Below are 15,216 nucleotides of genomic sequence, written 5' to 3'. Positions count from 1 at the left end.
ATGATACAAATATCTCAGCAAGAGGCCCAGCAATCATTTCTCTGGCTTCCCACAGAGTTCTCGGGTACACCTGATCAGGTCCTGGGGATTTATCCACCTTTAACCGTTTCGAGACACCCAGCACCTCCTCCTCTGTAATCTGGACATTTTGCAAGATGTCACCATCTATTTCCCTACAGTCTATATCTTCCATAACCTTTTCCACAATAAATACTGACGCAAGATATTCATTTAGTATCTCCCCCATTTTCTGTGGCTCCTCCACAAGATGCTGCCCAAATTTATCCGCCAATGTTTGTTTTTATTTCAGATCTCGAACAACCACAGTCCTTTGTTTTATTTCTGTGTTTCTCTGGCGTTACTTTTCTTCTTCCCTGCCTACAATATTTTTGTCTTGTCTCTTTACATGTCTATTTGTTCTGAAATGTTAGGTAGTGTTCAAGTTAGTATAAGTTAGCGATTCGTGTTTCCTTCTTGCTGTTGGTTAAGAACGTGATTCGGAGAGTCCGGTGTTGCACTGGGGGTGGACCAAGTTAAAAATCACACAACACCAGGTTATAGTCCAACAGGTTTAATTGGAAGCACCCTAGCTTACGGAGCGTCGCTCCTTCATCACAACCACCTGATGAAGGAGCGTCGCTCCGAAAGCTAGTGCTTCCAATTAAACCTGTTGGACTATAACCTGGTGTTGTGTGATTTTTAACTTGGTCAAGAACAGTTTGATGAGAAAGTGAGGACTGCAGATGCTGGAGATCAGAGCTGAAGAAGGGCTTATGCGTGAAACGTCGATTCTCCTGTTCCTTGGATGCTGCCTGACCTGCTGCGCTTTTCCAGCAAGAACAGTTTGATGACAATAAATAGTGATATTCTTCTCAGTGACTAACGAGAACCTGGTGTGCTCATATCTTTAAACTGTGGTGGACAATTTGGTAATTTAATCAAATTCTCACATCTGAGACAACTTCAAGAATAATGGGACCTGATTTTCCCCAACTAACCCAGTAGTTGCACTACCCCGAGGAAGGGTGGTACTCTGAACTCCAGGTATTATCTCTCAAACCTGAGATGAAACTTCAAGGCCTGCTGACTTTGTTCAATAGAAATTGGGGTGACGTTTGGCACACCCACCTGTGTAGCCTGCAGCACAATGTTTCGGTCAGGAACGCCACATGTCTGGTTCAGGTCACCAAAGAGCACGGCTCGTTTTTCTCTCTAACATCACAACACAAAGGAGAGATACATTCTTCTACTCCAAAATCAGTCAAAGATTTCAAAGCAAAAGTCATGGATACGTGACACAGCCATCTGACTGGAGTACAGAAGGCGAGAAAGAGATTTAATCAAAATTTTCTTTAAAATAATCGATTCACAAAGAGGTATTAGAGATTATACAGCACAGAAACAGACCCTTCGGTCCAACGCATCCATGCCGACCAGATATCCTAAATTAACCTAGTCCCATTTGCCAGCATCCGGCCCATATCCTTCCAAACCCTTCCTATTCATATATCCATCCAGATGCCTTTTAAATGTTGTCATTGTACCAGCCAACACCAACTCCTCTGGCAGCTCATTCCATACACACACCACCCTCTGTGTGAAAAAGTTGTCCCTTAGGTCCCTTTTAATTAGGGTGGCACGATGGCTCAGTGGTTAGCACTGCTGCCTCACGGTCCCAGGTTTGATTCCAGCCTCAGGCAGACTGTCTGTGTGGAGTTTGCACATTCTCCCTGTGTCTGCGTGGGTTTCCTCCCACAGTCCAAAGATGTGCAGGTCAGGTGGATTGGCCATGCTAAATTACCCACAGTGTTAGGTGCATTCGTCAGAGGAAAATGGGCCTGGGTGGGTTACTCTTTGGAGGATCAGTGTGGACTTGTTGGGCTGAAGGGCCTGTTTCCACACTGTAGGGAATCAAATCTTTCTCCTCGCACCTTAAACCCATCCCCTCTAGTTCTGGACTCCCCTCCCCATGTCCCTCATGATTTTATAAACTTTTACAAGGTCATCCCTCAGCCTCCGACGCCTGTTCAGCCTCTCCCTATAGCTCAAATCTTCTAACTCCCGGCAACATCCTTGTAAATCTTTTCTGAACCCTTTCAAGTTTCACACCATCTTTCCTATAGCAGGGAGACCAGAATTGAACTGATAGGATCGAAAGGGAATCAGGAACAAAATATAGGTCCACAAGGGTGTTCTGACAACCATAATTCAGCACAGTTAGGCCTGAATTTAGGTGCCAATGTTATATGTAAAACAACATACCCTGGAGCCTACCCACAGCACATAGACTGCAGCGGTTCAAGAAGGCAGCTCCCCCCACCTTCTCAAGGGGAGCAACTAGGGCCGAGCAATGCAGCAACACCCACATCCCACAAGCAAATAAAAAAAATCCGTCAACTAAAACAGAAATTGCTGGAGAAACTCAACAGGTCTGGCAGCATCTGCGGAGAGAAAGCAGAGTCAATGTCTTGGATCCAGAGCTGAAGAAGGGTCACTGGACTCGAAACGTTAACTTTGATTTCTCCCCACAGATGCTGCCAGGAGTAGAATAGAATCCCGACAGTGCGGAACCAGGCCATTCTGCCCATCGAGCCCACACTGACCCTCCGAAGAACATCTCACCCAGCCCCATCCACCGGTAACCCTACATTCCCCATGACTAAACCATCCAGCCTGCACATCTGTGGGCTGTGGGAGGCAACCAGAGCACCCGGAGGAAGCCCACGCAAACACAGTGAAAATGTATAAACTGCACACGGACAGTTGCCTGAAGGTGTCAAACCCAGGTCCCTGGTGCTGTGAGGCAGCAGTGTGAACCACTGAGCCACTGTGCCACCCTGGTTTTAATTTGAACTTATTCCATCACTTGCTCATGATGGGTAGAGCACTGTGCGCCTACAGTAATGGGGCTGTGAGAATCAGCCTGGATTTTGTGTCCAACTGTCTGGAGCAGAGCTTGAACATATAACATTCTGACTTCACCGCAGCTCACTGTCCTTTCCCTCCTACATTCTGCGTTCAGCTCTGTCTCTCTCTCTCAAACAGGGAGGTAGAGTGTGGGGCAGTGTAGTTGTCCTCAGCATCTTTGTTTTAGTTTTGGAGGGGAGGAATAGGTAGTGACACCATCTCGGGTCTGGACAGTCCATCCCCAGTAAAACGTGAAGGTGTCAGGGACAGAGGACACAGGTTGGGCGGGGCCCGTGGGCAGGAGGATTCCTGCCGAGAGATCGGTAATGGGAGAGCTGGCAAGAACACCCGTCTGACCCATTCCCCAAGGAAGTCTCCCTGGAAAGGAGAGCAGGGATGTTAATTGCTACTCCGTCCCCGATAAACAGCTGCTCAGGCAGGTTGACCTCTGACAGCCTGTCAGTCAAAGGGGTCCTTCATTAAATTCCACACGGTTTTCCCGAATGCTCTACGACCCAGCCCCCACCTCGGGCCCTCACACTTTAACAGATGAGGCCTGGCTCTCCTGGGCCTCAGTTGTCAAGGAAACCCCCAGATGGACTCCCAGCCACTGCCTGAGTTTGGGTTTTCTCTTCAGTCCCCTGGGGCCTGGAAGGTCACCGAGACAGAGAGAGGTGGGGTGGGGGAGGGAAGGAGGCTGAATAAAGAAGGCAGAGAGAAAGAGAGGGCAGAGAGGGAGAAAGAGAGAGAAGGAGAGGGCAAAGAGAAAGAGGACAGTGAGAGAGGGATAGAGGGAGAAAAAGGGAGAGAGAGAGACAGAGGGAGAAAAAGGAAGAGAAAAAGGCAGAGAGAAGTGAGAAGCAGAAAGAGAGGGGTAGAAAGAGAGAAGGGTTGAGGCCAGGGTTGAGGGAGGGAGACAGAGAGGCAAAGAGAAATAGAAACAGTGAGAGAAAGAGGAACAGAGAGAGAGAGGGGAGGCACTGAGACAAAAAAAGGGAAGACAGAAAGAGGGAGAAGGGATGGAGGGTGAGGAGTGAGTAGAGAGAAAAATTGGAAAGTGAGATCGAAAAATAGATAGAGATGGGCTTCTCAGAACCACAGGAGAGACTTTGAAGGTGTAATAATGTAGAAAAGTTGAAGAAATAACCACAGAACACAGTCTCATATTTATTGTTGCTTAATAAATACAAACAGATCGGTAATAGATTGATGAACAAATACTGGAATACTGTTTACAATGAAAATAACTTAAAAAAACTCAAGTGAATAACACACAGGATAGAGCTGGACTTTTATCCATGAGCCTGCTACAGGGAGTTAGTTTTGCATCTCTCCTGAATTTTATTCCCACACACCCTCGTTGTTTTCCTAAATAAGCTCCAAATCCAATCAGAGGTTGAAAGCAGGATACCTGTCCCTCTCCGAACCACAAACTACCGCCCCTCCCTTCCCAGGCCAAAGGTTCCAGGGACCCAGCCTGGGGCGGTTCAGCTATGGCATCAATCGCTTGACTGTGAACCCTGTTCCACAGCCCAGGCGCAGGTCTGTCCTGGGGTGGGGTTCACTGGATTGGGCACGCCCTTGGACTGCCTCCTGCCCCATGATTGCCCCCTCCCTCCCGTTCCTCCCTTCACCCCATCAGGCCCTGAGGGGCATTGGTGTGGGAAAGGGAGAAGTGGTGGAGCTACAAGTTGTCCTGGCCCTGGGGATTTAAGATGACAAAGCCAACACCTCCCCCTGCCAAACCCAGACTGAGGGGGGGGGGAAGGGGGGGTTGTAGTGCTGGAAAAGCGCAGCAGGTCGGGCAGCAGCCGAGGAGCAGGAGAAACGAAGATGGGCTCATGCCCGAAACGTCGACTCTCCAGCTCCTCGGATGCTGCCTGACCTGCTGTGCTTTTCCAGCACCGCTCTTTCGACTCTGATCTCCAGCGTCTGCAGTCCTCACTTTCTACCAGAGAAAGTGGGGGGGGGGGGTCAGAAACCGTGACGCCCTTCACGGTCGAACTTCACAATCACTGACCTGACCTCACGGGCGGTGGGAGCACAGAGAGGCCGTGGGATGGGGGTAATAAAATCGGAAGGTGATGAAACCAAACTGCTGATGACAAGCTGATACAGTGTAGGGGCCAGGCAAGGCAGAATTCTGGAGCGGCCCACGAAGCAAACTCCAAACAAAAATATCTGAGTGGTTAACTCCCAGACCCCTCGTGCCTGAACAGGGCAGGGGTCACTGACTTGTCTATTCCCACTAAAGGCTATTTATATAGGCCCGAGGCTCCAGGCTCGCCTAGGGGTGCATTGGTCTGCAGAGTTTGCATCTGTGCCCGGTATTGACCCACGGGGGAGCGGTCACCTCAGATGAAGACGCTGGGGAGGTCGGCCTGCTCCTCGGACAAGGGCCGGCTGTGCAGCGAACGGTCAAGCAGGAGCTCCTTTTCCCGGGACAGGCAGCGAGCCAGCTCTTTGCGTTTGTAATTTCGGTAAACCTTCAGGAAGGCAAGCACGCCCAGCAGCACCCAAATGGTCCAAATACTCCACAGGCCGAACTACAGACAAAAGTCAGGCAGAGAATTCAACCACAGATTCAAGGAGAGGACACCTCTTCTGTCCCGCCTGGGTAGGACTCGCAATTCCCGGAACCCCAACTTATTACGGGGACGCCGCATAAACTTCTCGTCATGTTTCAATGTCACAAACGCAAACGCACAGCAAGCTCCCACATGTCAATAGTGGAGAGATCCTCCCCGCCCTGCCAATAATCACCATCTGGTCTTTGACAGACACTGACAGTGCGGCACTCCCTCAGCAGTGACCCTCCGACAGTGCCCGCTCCCTCAGAACTGACCCTCCGACAGTGCGCGCTCCCTCAGCACTGCCCCTCCGACAGTGCCCCCTCCCTCAGGACTGACCCTCCGACAGTGCCCCCTCCCTCAGGACTGACCCTCCGACAGTGCCCCCTCCCTCAGGACTGACCCTCCGACAGTGCCCCCTCCCTCAGGACTGACCCTCCGACAGTGCCCCCTCCCTCAGGACTGACCCTCCGACAGTGCCCCCTCCCTCAGGACTGACCCTCCGACAGTGCCCCCTCCCCCGACCGTGTCCACTCTCTCAGCGCTGACCCTCCGACAGTGCCCACTCCCTCAGCACTGACCCTCCGACAGTGCACTGCTCCCTCAGCACTGACCCTCCAACAGTGCCCACTCCCTCAGCACTGACCTTCCGACAGTGCCCACTTCCTCAGCACTGACCCTCCAACAGTGCCACACTCCCTCAGCACTGTCCCTCCAACAGTGCGGTGGTCCCTCAGCACCGACCCTCCAACAGTGTCCACTACCTCGGCACTGACCCTCTGACAGTGCCCACTCCCTCAGCACTGACCCTCCCACAGTGCTGCACTCCCTCAGTACTGACCCTCCGACAATGCGGCGCACCCTCAGTAATGAGTCTCCTCAGTGCTGACCCATCATTGGTTCTGAGCCACATGCGCTAGACCTGAGTCCACCTGACCGCACTCTTTCACCCGGCAGTGAGCCGTATCTGGGTACAGGGCTAGCGGTATGTGGCGGGTAGGCCGAACCCTCCTCTCACCACCGCGCATTCCCTGGTGGTATCTCTCGGTGACGCTCACCTGTGCAATCCTGAAGTGGACATAAAAGGTGGATGTGTCTACGTCGAGGTGCAGGTTCACCGACTGGATCTCCTCACAGCTGCCAAGCGGAGAAAGGGGAAGAGCTCAAATTAAATTCTGGGAGCAATGGGGGTGGGTGTGTGGCTGGAAGCATTGAGAATCTGAGCCTGCCCTGTAGGCCATCGCTGCTGCACCATTCCCACCCTCAGTTGGTGAAACCTTGCTCAAGTACCAGCCTTGTTTCTTGAGAGAGAATGTTCCAGAATCCTTGCTGTCCTGTGAGAAGACCTGTCCTGATTTCTCTGTTCCGTTCAAGGCTGTAACCCCCCCCACCCCACAACCGCCTTTTCCCACCAAAGTGATTCATAGAGTCTGTTCAATGCAGGAACAGGCCATTCAGCCCACTGAATCTGCACCGGCCCTCCGAGCAGCATCCAGCACCCCGTCACCCCATTAATGGTTTTAATGTGGATAACCCACCTAATCTGCAGATCCCTGGGCACTATGGGACAATTTCCCACAGCCAATCCACCCTGACCTGCACGTCCTTGGGCACTATGGGACAATTTCCCATTGTCAACCCACCCTAACCTGCACATCCCTGGGCACTATGGGACAATTTAGCATGTTCAATCCACCCTCACCTGCACATCCCTGGGCACTAAAGGACAATTTAGCATGGCCAATTCATCCTAATATGCACATCCCTGGGCACTATGGGACAATTTCCCATTGTCAATCCACCCTCACCTGCACATCCCTGGACACTATGGGACAATTTAGCACGGCCAATCCACCCTAACCTGCACATCCCTGGACTGTGGGAAGAAACCGGAGCACCCGGAGGAAATCCACACCGACACAGGGAAAACGTGCAAACTCCACACAGACAGTCGCCCGAGGCTGGAATCAAACCTGGGTCCCTGACGCTGCGAGGCAGCAGTGCTAACTCACTGAGTCATCATGCCTCTCTCACACACACACACACACACACAAAACGATTTTCAGTCGACAGGAAATATTTTTTTCTTTACAGTCGTGATGTTGCAAAGGTTGCAGCTGTTTGTGAACAGCAAGCTCACACAGACTGCACAGTGTTCGCGAGGGAGAGAATGGTAGAGTTGGTTCAAGGGGATCATCTCCTTGTGATGTAACTGCATTGGAAACAATCCAAAGGAGGCTTACTGTGGGATTCAGAATGAGCTTGCCAAATGGATACAAAATTGGCTCAACAGCGGGCGACAAGAGAGTGGTTGTTTTCCGGATCAGAGGCCTGTGATCAGCAGTTTTCCAAAGGTATCAGTGCTGCGTCCATTTTTTGTTTGTCATTTATATAAATGATTGAGATGAGAATATAGAAAGCATGGTTAGTCCGTTTGCGGATGACACCAAAATTGGTGGGATAGTGGACAGTGAAGGAGGTTATCTGAGATTACAAAGAGATCCCAGAGCATTACCTGGGGTCCCCAGATTGACAAGAGTGCGGTGCTGGAAAGACACAGCAGGTCAGTCAGCATTCAAGGAGCAGGAGAATAGACGTTTCGGGCAAGAGCCTGGATTCCTGATGAAGAGCTCTTGCCCAAAACGTCGACTCTCCTGCTCCTCGGGATGCTGCCTGACCTGCTGTGCTTTTCCAGCAGCACGCTCTCAACTCTGATCTCCAGCATCTACAGGGCTCACTTTCTCCCCAGATTGACAAGCCCGGTTCGGACATCACTAGGCCGTTGTCTCCCCTCCTGTTGCCAGGGTTTGAAAACCGAAGCTATGAGGAAAGATTGGATAGGTTCGGATTGTCTTCTTCGAACAGAGGAGGCCGAAAGGTGGCTTAATCAAGAAATAATGAGGGGCTTGGGTGGTGCAAACAGGGGAGACCTGTTCTTCAAGCAGAGAGGCCATTTGCAATGGCCGGCAGAAGGACAAGAAGGGATATGAGGGAAAAGCTTTTTCACCCAGAGGCTGGTGGGTACCTGCAACTGGTATTGGAGGCAAGGAACCCCTCGACTCATTTAAAATGAGTCTGCCCCCGAAAAGCTGGAGCCTGCAAGGCTATGGAGCCTGGGCTGCTGGGAAATGGGACTGTTTTACATAGCGCAGAGGGCTGAATGGCCTCTTCCTGTTCTGTGGGGAGGAGGAGGCTAATCGCTGCTGGCCATTGGCGGTGTGGGAACTTTGACGGTAAACCTGGATTTCAAATCACAGACTCACCTCATGGGCATGTTGCCATGGTCAGTGACCACATCACACCAGATGTTGAAGCCCACGCTGATCATCACACAGGCGACGATGGTGAGGAACAACACAGAGCAGCTCAGCACCAGGTTCAGGAAGGCGGAGAAGAATGTACTGAAAGAGCAGACAAAAGCACAGGCACTCTGTCATTACCATCGTGGTGAAGCCTCTCCCCGACACAGAGCAGACCCTCTCCCCTGTGGAGACCAAAGACTGGACCCCGGTCCCCCTCCCAGTCTGGTGCTAACCGGGCCCACCCATTACCAATTCCAACACCTCCACCCCGATAGGCCAAAGTGGCGAGCTCACCACTCTCCGATAGATGCAGGGAGGGGATGTAGGGGCTGGAGGAGGTGACAGATATAGGGAGGGGTTGTAGGGCCTGGAGGGAGTTACAGAGATAGGGAGGGGGGTGTAGGGGCTGGAGGGGGTTACAGAGATAGGGAGGGGGTGTAGGGGCTTGAGGGGGTTACAGAGATAGGGAGGGGGTGTAGGGGCTGGAGGGGGTGTAAGGAGTTGAGAGAGTGAGGTGATGAGTGAATCTCTCTCTGAGAGTGTTGCTCTCAGTGTGGTGTTGCCAAGCTGTTGACCGGGGGGTGGGGTGGGGTCTCACAACTGTCAGGTGACAGAATTGAACATCTGGGGGTGACAATCAATCAGTTTTAACCCCAACATCTTTTGTTCTGAGCAGGACAGAGGAGACAGGGGACAATCACCAGGCGCTCCATTGGACTGTGGACAGAGTGACCATGCAGTGATGTTCAGAGAGACTTGGCACGAACAATGTTAATGAACTGACAGCCCGAGATGGGAAAGGCTGAGGTTAAACACGGCCAGTGTCAGTGGGACAGGGATATCCCTGGGCAATGTGTCAGGGAGGGGGGAGGGGGCATCCTAAACTGGGAACCTTCCCCTCAGATTGCTGCCCAGAATGTCCCTGTCAAGGTGCCGTGTGGCTGATGTCTCTCGCTCTAGCAGCAGGGGGCAGTATCACCCACAAAATCTGCAACTTCTTTCAGAGTTGGTGAAAGTCGATAACAGATTGAAACAGGGCTCTGCAGAAAGCAGTGCCAACAACTGCTGCATTGACATAGCACCTTTCATACAATATCAAAACTCATTTTGTCCATGCATAAAGCAGGTAAATAGTTGACAAGGTAGCACCAGAGAGATGTTGGAAGGAGGATATTAAATGAGCAGGGAACAGGGCAGAGGGAGTGGTGCAGAGGGAGTGGTGCAGAGGGAGTGGTGCAGAGGGAGTGGGGCAAAAGGAGGGGGTGAAGGGTGAGGGGCAGAGGGAGAAGGGTGAAGGGTGAGGGGCGAGTTACAGACGTCGGGGAGCAGACATGGAGAGCAAAGCCAGCACTTGTCAGAACATCATAAGGGTATAACAGGAGGCTATTCAGCCCATCCACCCCATGGTGTAATGATGGTTATCATGAAAGGCCAGGGTGGTGCAGAGGGTATGTCAGGGTGAGAGTGAACCCAGGCTGACATCTCCAGCTGTTATTAAGCAGCAGTTTGTCTCAGCTGCTCATTGGAAACGACCTTGTGTCACTGGGAGACGGGCTGCAGCGAGTCCCTGCCCTTGGTTCGGAATAAACGAAGGGGTTCCAGAGATAGGGGGGAGTGCAGGGAATGGAGCAGGATACAGGAATAGAGAGGGGGTGTAGGGGTTGGAGACGGTGTGAATATGAGGTTGGTAGCTGATCTTGGGCTGGAAAGTGACCTGGAGGTTGTGAACAAACAATTCAACCTCAGACTGTTACCAGGGAGCGGGGAGTGGGTTTGGAGCAGGGACCGAATCCAATGTCTTCCCATTGTTCCCGAGGGACAGTCCATTCTATCCTGTACGACTGGGTCAGTCACCAGGTATCGGAGAGATCAAGAGAGCTGGTGCTATGGGTAGTACCGACCTGTATTGACAACAAATGGTGGATGAGGCCAAAGGAGATGCAACAGAAGCCAAAACAATAAAAAAAAACAGACTCTGAGGGAGGGAGGGGAACAGGCTCATTAATAAGCCACTCACTTCCTGGTTGGAATGAGAATTTATGTCCAGGCAGACAATTCGGCTGAGCCTGTGATTTAATCAGCTGTGCCTGTATGCAAGTCATGATAATCTAATAGATCAGGCAGCGGAGATCCCTGCAGTCATTAAGCAGCTGCCCCAAACACTCACCCTTCCTGGGTGGGAACAAGCAGTCTCTGCCTACAGTCTCCCACCCTTAACCCCAGAGGGAGCACGTCATGTGAGGATGCCTCAAACCTGCTCCCCGCCAGTCAATTCAATCATTCCCAAAATAAACTGGGATCTCAGTTCCCTTGGCCCCTTCCCCAGTAGCCCTCCAGCCCCTCATCGGCCAAAGCTCTTGTCGTAGGAATTAAGAGGTGGGGGGAGTAGGCAATTCAGCCCTTTGAGCCCATTCCGCCATTTAACATGACCATGGCTGATCTTACCCTGGTCTCAACTCCACTCTCCTGCCTGCTCCCCATTGCCCTTTATCCTGCTTTTCACCAGAAACACATAGAATCCCTACAGTGTGGAAACAGGCCCTTCGGCCCAACAAGTCCACACTGACCCTCCGAAGAGTAACCCAGCCAGACCCATTCCCCCACCCTATTATCCTACATTTATCTCTGACTAATGCACCTAACCTACACACCCTAGGACACATGGGACAACTTAGCATGGCCAATTCACCCTCACCTGCAAATCTTTGGACTGTGGGAGGAAACCGGAGCACCCGGAGGAAACCCACGCAGACACGGGGAGAACATGCAAACTCCACACAGATAGACAGTAATCCAAGGCTGGAATCGAACCCTGGTCCCTGGAGCTGTGAGGCAGCAGGGCTAACCACTGAGCCACCTTGCTGCCATATCTATTTCCTGAATCTATTGATTGATTCTGCCTCTGCTGCACCCTGGGGGGCAGTGACTCGCAGATTCACAACCCTCTGAGAGAAATAGTTGCTCCTCTCCTCGGTTTTGAACCTACCTCCTCTGCCTCTACATCCATGACCTCTTCTTTGAGACTGTCCCACGTGAGGGAACAACGTCCACTTTATCAATCCCCTTTCGCATTTTATACACCTCAGTCAGGTCTCCCCCTCATTCTTCGGAACTCCAATGAGTACAAACGCAAACTATCCAACTGCTCCTCGTACGCCAGCTCTGGTATCAACCTTGGGAACCTCCTCTCAACTGCCACCACATCCCCCCTCAAGTGCGGAGATCAAGACTGGACGCAACACCCCAGCTGTGGTCTCACCCCCAACGCCTTTTATAATTGTCTAACACAAGCTTGAGTACATTCAATAGCCCAGCCTCTATTGCTCTCTCAGGGGAGGGAGAATTCCCTCTGGCTCTCTGAGAGATGAGAGTCCTCCTTAAACAAGGACTCTCTTATTCTGAAACGTCTGTGCTCCCAGGATCAGCACTTTGCAGGGCAAGACCACAGAGTTTGTGGGGGGTGGACAGTTTGGCAAAGCGACCAGCTCAGGTTTGATGTAGTGATCTCTGGCACAGATAATTCCAGCTATTTTCCTAATCAACATACGGCTAGGAAAGGTTTAGAAGGATGTAGGCCCAAGTGCAGGGAGATGGGGTTAGTGTGGATGGACATTGTGGTCAGCATGGACCAGTTTGGGCCGAAGGGCCAGTCTCCAAGCTGTAGGACTCTATGATTCTAACCTGATCAGGGATGTTACGACACACACCTCTGGAGCAGGTGGGACTTGAAATCCTGTCTCAGAGGTGGGAACACTACCACAAGCACCCTCCCTGGATGATTCTACTTTTCGCTTTTCCTCTACGCACAACCTAACGACTTTCCCACCACCAAAATCACCGTGATTTTCTTTTTTTTTTCTGCTTCTTTTAAAACTCGTAACCACTGCCAGTAGCCAACTGAATATGTACAAGCAAAGTCCGTTGTGGGGAATCCACTCATGCCCGAAACGTCGATTCTCCTGCTCCTTGGATGTTGCCTGACCTGCTGCGCTTTTCCAGCAACACATTTTTCAGGGAATCCAAACCATCAAAGATGAGAGGGAAGGGACTCAATGAAAATGGAGCTGGAGGGGGCCTGAAAGCGCTGGATCCCCACAGCGCCCAGCTCAGCCTAAAGGCATCAAGAGCATTGATGGATGTTGCATACTCCCTGTCAATGTTCACCAGGGCTTGAACGAAGATGGGACAGGTAGTTGGCAGTCCTAGGTGATCTGACAGGAACTGCGCGACGCAGCTAAGGATAATTTGTGTAGCCCTGTCACCTTTTACCGATTGTGTCCCATCTTCCCTGTTGCTGATGTGGGAACGCCTCAGTGCTGTCATTGAGGTGAAAACAACAAATGCTGGAGTCACAGTGAGTCAGGCAGCTTCCGTGGAGAGATGGCAGGCTAATGCTTCGAGACTAGATAACTCTTTGTCACTGAGGTGCCTTGTTGGTGTAGTGGTAATGTCACTGGACTAGTCATTCAGAGGCACTAGATGATACTCTCATGGACATGGATTTGAATACAAATTCAATGAAATAAATGTGGAATCAAATACCTGGATAGCTTGTGATACCCAACTCCCATGAAGGAATTTGTAAGTCTCGGGATGAAAGATTTTATTCTATCCAACTATGGGACACAGGCATATTTGGCTGGGTCCGGTATGATCACCTGTCGCTTCTGCACCCTCTCTCGTGCAATTGCATCCTTTTGATAGTGAGGTGACCAGCACTGCACACAATATTGCTGCCCTGGCCTAACTAAATGTTATTCACAACTCCACTCTAACCAACCTCTCAATTAGATCAAGGAACTGTGGATGCTGGAGATCTGAAACACACAGAAACAGAAATCGCTGGAGAAACTCAGCAGGTCTGGAAGCATCTCTGGAAGAAGAAACAGAGATAATGTTTGAAGTCCGTGAAAAGGCGTTGCGGGGTGGGGGGGGGGGGGGGGGAGAGGGGGAGTGTCGCTGTGGTCGAAACGTCCCTGTTTCTCTCTCTACAGATGTTGCCAGACCTGCTGAGTTTCTCCAGCAATTTCTGTTTTTGCGTGTTCCGTCTTAGCCTCCTCGCTTGAAGAGTGTGGTGCCGGAAAAGCACAGCAGGTCAGGCAGCATCCGAGGAGCAGGAGAGTCGACGTTTTGATCATACGGTCTTCATCAGGAAAACAGCTTATGCACGACAGGTCGATTTTCCCTGCTCCTCGGATGCTGCCTGACCTGCTGTGCTTTTCCAGCACCGCACTCTCGACTAATAAGGGCAAGTGACCCATGTACCTTCTTAATCACCTATCATGGAGCGTTCAGATGGGCAATTGAGAGCCAATCACATTACAGTGGGATTGGAGTCACGTGTAGGTCAGATCCCGTGAAGACAGCAGATTTCTTTCTGTAAAGGGCATTAGGGAACCAGATGGAGTTTTTTTTTAAAAGCAATTGACGATAATTACCACAGTCTGTATTACAAGCTTCCACTTCCAAATTTGATTCATTAAATTAAGATTCTGTCGTCTGCCCGTTATGAGATTTGAACCTGTGTTCGGCCCCCCCCCCGGGACTCCCGATTACCAGCACAGTGACATTGCAAGATGTTAGTGCAATCAAGTTCAGAGGTGGTGTACTGGATCGATACCTGGAATGAATGGGTTGTCTTATGAGGATGGATTGGACCAATTGGGCTTGCTCCCAATGGAGTGAGGGGTGACTTCATGGAAGAGCATTAGATTCTGAACGATCTTGACAAGACCTGGGTCAGTCCAGAATAAAGGGACAATGTATTAAAATTAGCCGTCTCCCTTTCAGGACAGACAGAACGTTTTTTTTTCCCATTTTCTCTCAGATGACAGTTTTACTTTGAAACGCTCTGTCTCGGAAGATGCTGCCGGTGATGTGGGGGGTGGTGGTGAGGGCACGGAATATTTTTTAAAGCAAGGTATATAGATTTGTGCTAGGCAGGGGGTCATCACAGGTCATTGGGGAAACGAGGAATTTAACACAGACTCAGATCTTACTGGGTGACAAAACTTACTCCTGATCCTATTTCATGTGACCATCTGATCACTACATCCCTGGCCTTGAAAAGGATTTGAAATGGAAGGCAAAGAGAGAGAGAGAGACAGACAGACAGACAGAGCTTACTGGGTACAAAACTTACTCCTGATCCTATTTCATGTGACCATCTGATCACTACATCCCTGGCCTTGAAAGGGATTTGAAATGGAAGGCAAAGAGAGAGAGAGAGACAGACAGACAGACAGACAGACAGAGAGATAGAAGGATAGAGGGATAGAAGGATAGAGGGATAGAGAAAGAGCGATATAGAGAGAGACAGAGAGAGAGGGATAGAGGAAGAGAGAGATAGAGAGAGAGAAAGAGAGAGATAGACGTAGAAAGAGAGACAGAGATAGAGTCATAGAGAGAGATAGAGATACAGAGAGAGATAGACAGAG

The 15,216-nt window shown here is 50.9% G+C and overlaps 2 protein-coding genes across 2 annotated transcripts in view; both read right to left on the bottom strand.

The window, feature by feature from the left end:
* The window catches only part of LOC122543826 (heterogeneous nuclear ribonucleoprotein U-like protein 2), a 38,607-nt gene extending 27,532 nt beyond the window's left edge, over positions 1 to 11,075 (bottom strand). The window contains exons 1-2 of the mRNA XM_043682628.1: positions 11,034 to 11,075; positions 5,286 to 5,291 (exon numbers count right to left, since the gene is read on the bottom strand). Coding sequence (XP_043538563.1) covers positions 5,286 to 5,291; positions 11,034 to 11,060 — 33 coding nt within the window. The 5' untranslated portion in view covers positions 11,061 to 11,075. The remainder of the gene's footprint in view (positions 1 to 5,285; positions 5,292 to 11,033) is intronic.
* Positions 4,813 to 15,216, bottom strand: part of LOC122543827 (transmembrane protein 179-like) — a 12,419-nt gene continuing 2,015 nt past the window's right edge. The window contains exons 2-4 of the mRNA XM_043682630.1: positions 8,741 to 8,878; positions 6,536 to 6,614; positions 4,813 to 5,453 (exon numbers count right to left, since the gene is read on the bottom strand). Coding sequence (XP_043538565.1) covers positions 5,262 to 5,453; positions 6,536 to 6,614; positions 8,741 to 8,878 — 409 coding nt within the window. The 3' untranslated portion in view covers positions 4,813 to 5,261. The remainder of the gene's footprint in view (positions 5,454 to 6,535; positions 6,615 to 8,740; positions 8,879 to 15,216) is intronic.

This window comes from Chiloscyllium plagiosum, chromosome 45, assembly GCF_004010195.1.
Source record: "Chiloscyllium plagiosum isolate BGI_BamShark_2017 chromosome 45, ASM401019v2, whole genome shotgun sequence".
Classification (NCBI taxonomy): Eukaryota; Metazoa; Chordata; class Chondrichthyes; order Orectolobiformes; family Hemiscylliidae; genus Chiloscyllium; species Chiloscyllium plagiosum.
The sequence above is the reverse complement of the archived record's forward strand: the minus strand, read 5'-3'. Positions and strand labels throughout refer to the sequence as shown.